This window comes from Cinclus cinclus, chromosome 7 (genome assembly GCF_963662255.1).
Source record: "Cinclus cinclus chromosome 7, bCinCin1.1, whole genome shotgun sequence".
Taxonomy (NCBI): Eukaryota; Metazoa; Chordata; class Aves; order Passeriformes; family Cinclidae; genus Cinclus; species Cinclus cinclus.
The window spans coordinates 16,019,065-16,026,291 of record NC_085052.1 but is presented as its reverse complement, the minus strand read 5'-3'; the positions used below and the strand labels follow the sequence as shown (position 1 = coordinate 16,026,291).

The window sequence follows — 7,227 nt, the reverse complement described above, 5'->3', positions numbered from 1 at the left end:
ACCCTTCCACCAAGCTTTCCTCAAACCTCTTCTGTAGAACCCCTCTATGACATTGGCTAACCTGCATTTTCTGTGAAACTCTTGTACATTCTTATGAAATAAGCAAAAGCTTTAATGTAAATCCTCCTAAGTTTACGAAGGCAAAGAAGACTCAAACTTGGTCTCATAAAGAACTTTAGTATAGAAGAATCTAAAAAGGGTCATAAGCAGCATTAAATAACCTCTATTAAATACCTAAAAATATAATCTTTTGCATAGAATACAGAAAAGTGCAGCTACAGCGCAGCATTCCATACCAGAAGAAAGGGCTAATTCATGGGTGGTATAGAATTAACTGTTGTCTCTCATCACTGAGACTGCAGCAACTAAAGACATGTTTACAGGGAAAATCACTTTTGAAAAAAAAAAAAAGGTGATTAGATTGTTTCACTATGTCTGTGAAGTAAGTGAAAACACTTAAAATTCTTTTTTTTTTTTTTTACAAAGCAAAGCTGATAGGTAATTTTCACAAGTTAGTTTTCTCTTGATATTACTTGGAAAAATGAAATCACTTTTGTTCTTTTAGAATCCACATTAAAATTAAATCCACATTTGGCATCTGCTTTGTGCAAAATAATAATTAGAAAGCTTATAGAAGTACAAGCTTTATCTGTTCTATAAAAGCTGGTTATTGAAGGATTATCAACTCTTCATGCCCTTCTAACTTTTGTACTACAGTCCCTGTGGTAATCAAGCACAGAATAGCATTAAGCCTGGGAGACTTATTTCCATTGCTCTGAAAAATAAAGGAAGAGTCTAAGTGGAGAGTCAGGAACTCTAGGAAAATAAATATGTCCACTTTTGAAAGGAAGCAACAACTTTTAAGTATCTTTCTACTGCCCATATTAGCATGCCTAAGTATAAGAAAGGAAAGTATATACCTCATCAGTTGCTAAAACATCTTCGATTTTGGTAAAAAGTCAACTTATTTTACTGGATATAATTTGGTACTACAATTTGGTAAATGAGATACTCAAAATAAATAAAAATAAATATTGTTTTCATATATCTTTCATAATTGCTTGTTTCTGTAATGAATTAGTGTCTATATTGTTAGATTTCCCTCTGTTTAGCTTTTTTCACGCTATGTCTCCACTTACGAATGGCAGTTCCAGAACTACTGGCTACTACACAAAGGGCACCACCCACAGTCCACCAGGTTGGTAAGTGATTGAGAAAAAGAACTTGTAAAATAAAAGCAAACACCACATCCATTGTTCTCATTATTGATACAGGTCCAGCTTTCTCTATCTGTAATGCTTTTGTGAGAAATATCTGACCCCCCAACCCTAACAAGCCTATTAATATTAGAAAAACCCTATCTCTACCACAGTGTGGCAAACGCCATTCATTCAAAACAAACAATGCTATAACACATCCAACTAATCCAATGACGGCGTAATACCAAATTGACAAAAAGTAGTGCACAGATTTTCCCACCTTCCTTAGTATAACAATAGTGGAAGCTGCAGATAACGTGCTTGCAATCGCCGCTATAGTTCCTTTAAGGTGATCTGAGTAACTTCCTTCAATCCCTGTAACACGTGAGCCAAACAGAAATGGTGGTCTGGCAATAAGAATCACTCCAGTGACCGCAAAGAGAGTAAACAGAAGATCCCAAAGGGTGTATTTCTCTTTGAGAAAAATCCATGCCAGCAACGATGTAAAAACAGGACTGGTAAAAGTTATAACAGTGGCATCAGCTAGTGGCATGACTTGGTAAGCATAGTAGAGAAGAACCATTGCAACAGAGCCAAGGAATCCTCGGAAGAAAAGAAAAATTCTTTTACCTTTTGGTCCCAAAAACCCTGTTCTGAAAAACAGAAATGTCACATTAATGTCACTGTCTTGCTTATTTCATGACTAACATCCAAACATATTTAAGTATGGTACACACCTTTCTAGACAAGGGAGTTTAATACCCAAATATCCTTAACTGTCTGATCACAGACCAATTTATTTCCACCATGACCCCCAATCACATTCAGAGTCAGAACCTGTTCTTCTAGTGATTAACTTTTCGCTTGCAAAATAACCCAAGAGCGTCTACAAATTACCTTCCGTTTTTATAAGATCACCCCTTAGTGGGTGTGATACAATTTGATACAATAATTCTAGCAGAAATCCCTCTACCATTCACAGAGTCAAAGACTATCAGTTTTTTGAATCGTATTAAGAAACTATCATCTAATCTAAAATAATGTAATTATGCAACTGAAGTCCAAACTAAAACAACATTGCAACCATATTTAAGGAGTGAAATTCTAGATCTAGTTTTAAGAAACAACTTTAAACATTTTTTTACACTTACTTGTAGTATATTAAACCAGGAAGAACAAATGCCATTTGGAAAACACACCGAAATGCACTCACTTCCACTGAATGTACATCTTCTATTTTTTTAAGAAGTAAAGAGGCCACTGAGAAAAGGAAGGCAGACAGTATGGTATAAAACAGACCAAGTCCTGGGCACGCAGCTTTCTTCTTTGTCCCTGCAAGAGATAAGCTACAGTTAATAAGGATCTACAAGAAGAATTCTCTGATCAGGCAGCTCTGCAGTGCTCCACGTATCTGTAGTGATTTTTGTGATGGAGCATAGGGGAACCAAAGAAACAAATGTAAATATTACATGTATTTACCAGACCTATATTGAAAATACTTTCCACTGACCATCATGGATCCTCTTTTTTCTTAAAACAGGATGTAAGAGATGAACTCTAACACCTGGGATACAAAACATCGCAGTTCTACACGAGTTAGTAGACTCAACTTCTTGTAGGTATCAGCCTAGTACAGGTGATTTACTATAGAGACTAGCCACAATTCTGCCCAGGAACCAACAAATATAACAGACTACAAAATATTCCATGGTCAGATTCTGAAACTATTATCTTGGGAATCAGCTGCTTAGTTAACTAAGGTTCCTAAGCAAAAATTTAATTTCCTTTCTCAAAGGAAAATAATACACAACATAAAATCTGTGTACAGAACATCATTTTTGTTATACCTCATGCTTATTTTGCAGCTAAATCACCCTACATTTGACCTAGACCAACATTTTAATCTTGATGTATGAATCCAAATATTTTCTTTAAATAAGTATCAAATACACATTTTTAGCAGAATAAATTTAAGTAACTAATGTTAAAACATCAAAGGCCTGATATCTATCGTAATTCCATGAAGACCTTAGTTTATGTTTATTTATCAGACTTCCCCTTCCTGAAAGTTTCCCAAGTCTAATGTTACTATTCAAGTTTCCTCATTGCCTCAGGCTCTCTTCAACAACACACTCTTCCTGGTTCCACTCGTTTTCTCCACTCTGAACTACTGGGAAACAAAAAACAAAACAAAACAAAAAAACACTCCAAGGAAATCAGCCTTTTTTGTTAGTGCTTTATTGCATAAAATTAACAGTATTTCCACTGAACCTAGAGGTGAACACCAGGGAAAACAGAGCCCATCTAAAACTCTGAGTGGGACATCACCTCATTATCTCTTTCTCTCCCTGCATAAAACACTGGGAGTTAACTTTTCTTCTGTGACTCCCTCTAAAGATAGGAGCAAGAACTCCATGTTCCAGAGGCAATGTTTTGATAAAAGGGTGCTTCATGTCTCATTAGTGTGGCAGCCTGTGAGCCTTATGGATCCTCTAAAACATAATCAGCTGGGTACTGCTGCGAGTTGCTTAGCAACTAAGTGTGGTTTTGAGAGGTTGTTTTTTGGAGGTGTTTTTTCTTTTTTTTTTTAACAAAACTTGTCACAAACCATTTCGGTCCTCCTTGAGATCAGCACTCAAGGCTGAGAAACTACATCTTATTGCCTAGGAGGGGAAACTGCAGGCTGACAGTCCTAGAGCTTTACAACAGCAAACACAACCTGAAGTAGGTAAAAGGTTTGCTTTTCAAGGAATCCTGCCACATTACAGCTGAAAGTGACTTACAGCTTCTACTTGAAATATTTCTGTTTAGCAACAGCCTCTTACATAAAACTTACTAAAAAAACTACCACCAACCAACACTGGACCAGGACATCAACCAACTATGAAACAAAGTGGATTTAAAAAATATTCATGAATTATGTAATGCCTTAATCCACATAGTCACATAACAGAACTGCAAAACCAACAGTCTCTAATATTGAAACAAGAGGAATTAGACTGGCCTATAACTAAAATGAGAAATCCAAACCCATGCTGGCTTATGGATGGACACAGCACGAACAGAACTATTAACTTTTATTTCAGGCATGATAGCTTCTCTGATTATTACAGAATGAAGCCAACCTAAATAAAGGAAGTGCTGAAATGGAAAACCAATCAAATTAAAGCAAAATATACTGAAAGGATCTTATACCCAGAACTAAGCTTTGGATTGTAAGGAACAAACAAAAATCAGAGGGAACTAATTTCTGTAAGCTACCCAATGTACCAAGCCTATCAGAAACAGAATCTTCAGAACCTTGTAATACTAGAATTTAAACCATCAACATCTTGAATTGCCAAAACATGTACTCAGTGCAATGAGAAAGAGTTTTATTTCCTTTTAAAAATAAGATGGTCCAAGTTCTTCTACCAAAAACAAGAACTGGAGTTCTGAAGAGTACTTATTTCAAAGTAAGTTTCAGGGAGAAGTTAGGTTAAGATAATATTCCCACCCCAAGAAATATTAAGCCTTGAAATACTAGCCTAACACCATCAAAACAGTCAAGCACTAATGCTTTTGTCAAACAAGGTAGCAGCCTGAAAATCAAAAGGCTTCAAGCAGTACCCAAGTCCTCTTTTTTGAGTTGCTACAGATTTCCCTGGCCATCTCCACACGTAATATTTTCAAACAATTTTGTTTCCACTCCTGTTTCAAGTCACAGGTAAATGCCTCCCAGTGCGCCCTGCTTTAGGTGTAAATTCTAATTGAGTTCTTAATGCTGTACTTTGTTTCAAACCATTTTTATACTTGCAAAATGCATGCAATGAAGAAAATTGCACTTCTCACATACAAGCATCTCAAGAATAGTAGCAGAGGGAGAAGAGTACTGACTATGGGAAAGATGGTCAGCAAGAAGATGATTCTCCCAGACCTTCAGGAAAGGCAGAAGAGCCACCACATTAGAAAAAGCTCTCTTTGCGAAGCTCAAAAAAGAAGAGCTCTCTTTGACGTCTGTGAAGTGCCAGGAGCAGAACAGCCTGCATTGGAACTAATCATGGTCATGCAGACAAGATCTAGGTATGATTCATAGTCACTCACAGACTCAGTCAACAATTTTGTGAGACAGACAACCCAAAACCAAAGTACTCTTTCTGGTTAATTAATGAAAACTTACCAGGATTTCAAACAGTGATTTTTTTTTTTTCCCCCAAGCCTTGCTTTAGAAGTGACACTAATGTGAATTTCACAGGTGAAGGACCCTGGCCTCTCCACAGCACACCAACAAATCTATTTAATGCTGGAAAATCAATTCAGTCAATTTTATGACAAACACATTTTCAGTGAATTTGATCTAAAGAAAAGCACTCCAGACAACTTCAGAAATTATTTTAAGACAGCATTTATGTTTTAAGAGAGCTCCACTTTAAACATACATGTTCCACGTTTCACAATACATCTGTGATGTTATCAATTGAAAACTATAAAGAAGTGAAGCATGGACTCGAGTTAGGACGAAATTATTACACTCAGACTAAAGCGATGTAAGAATTGCCCAAGAAGTCACAGTCCCAAGTACGTGGACTAACTTAAGTGCACTCTCAAAAGCATTTATAGCGCCACAAGTTCACACAGGCAGAAGGCACCTCTGTTTACCCAAACCTGCAAAGTCTTACTTTAAAACTTTAAAACCAGGAAGTACTGTTTTCCCGAGGAATACTCGCTCCCGAGGCTCCCTCAAAGGCGACGGAGCCGCCCCGCCCTGGGGATGAGCGGTCCCGGCGCTCTGCCCGCTCCCGAGGCGTGCGGGGCAGCGGGCCCGAGCCGCGCCCGGCACACCGGCACGGAGCACAAGGGCACGGAGCACTGCCGTGCCTGCCGGCCCGCCGATTCCTCCACCGGGGCCGGCTCGTCCTGTCAAGAGAAAGGGAAAGAAAAGGGGGAGGCCGAACCCGCTCGCGGGTGACCCGCGGGCACCAGGTGCGAGCCGCCGCCGGGGACGGCTCGGAAGCGGCTCCTGCCGGCGGCGCGGCGGGTACCGATGCCGGGAGCCCCGTGCAGCCGCCCGAGCCCGCTCCCCGCCCCGCCGCCACGTGCGGACGGCCCGGTGCCCTCGGGCCGCTTCTTCTCCCACCGCAGCCCGGCAATGTCACCCCGAGAGCGGGCAGCCCAGCCGGGACGGCGCTGCCCCCCCTGCCCCGCCTGCCGGACTCCCCCTCCTCACCAGGCGCTTCGCAGCAGAACGGCCAGGACATGCCCGAGCAGCAGCCACAAGCGCGGCGCTCCTCGGCGCCCGCCGCCTCGACGCCGGGCGCCGGGCACACGCACGGCTGCACCGCGGCCGGCCCGTCCTCCCGGCCCGGCGGCACCTCCGGCTCCTGCCCGCCCGCCGCCGGAGCGGCGTCGCCCTCTCCGCCCTGACACAGCACCATGGGGACGCGGGGCCGCCACGATGCTCCCGGCGGCTCCTCGGCTGCCGGCGACACCTGCCCTCCTGCGCATGCGGTGCGGCCGCCCGGCGCCGCCCGCCGCCTTCCCTCCGCCCGCCCGCAGCGCCGAGCCCCCGCGGGGGAGGCTACACCGGGTCCCGGCTCCGCCAGGCCCCGCCCGGAGCCGGCCGGGCGGCCCGTCCCTCCCGCGGCGGGTACCTGCCTGCGGCCAAGCGCCGCTGCCGGGACAGCAGGCAGCTCCCCGCCGCTTCCTTCCTGGCGTCCCCCGGAGAGGGACCCGGCGGGAACAGCGGGAGCGGTGTCGGGGAGCAGCGAGGCCGTGGTGCCTCGGGAGGGGGAGCTCTGACCCCGCCGGAGAGCGGAGGGGGCTGCGCAGGCCCCGCCTGTTCGTAGCGGAGCAGATAAAGCGCTGGGAAAAGGTGACTCGAAGTTATTTCGGGGGCGTTGTCGTGTCTCCGGCGCGCCCGAAATGAAAGCGGCGCTCTGTAAGTGTCGGCGGCGCGGACCCCGCTCGGCTCAGCCTGGCCGGGCTCTCCGAGGCACTGCCCGAGGTAACTGAGCCCGGCTGTCTCGGGGGGGATTCCCGCTGGACCGGG

The 7,227-nt window shown here is 44.0% G+C and overlaps 1 protein-coding gene across 1 annotated transcript; it reads right to left on the bottom strand.

Moving 5' to 3' along the window:
• Positions 1-579: 579 nt before the first annotated feature.
• SLC35G1 (solute carrier family 35 member G1) lies at positions 580-6,683 on the bottom strand. Its single transcript, XM_062496676.1, is given in 4 exon segments — positions 580-1,852; positions 2,351-2,531; positions 6,406-6,647; positions 6,649-6,683. Coding segments are annotated over 4 exon segments (1,218 nt in total). The 3' UTR covers positions 580-1,092.
• Positions 6,684-7,227: the final 544 nt, after the last annotated feature.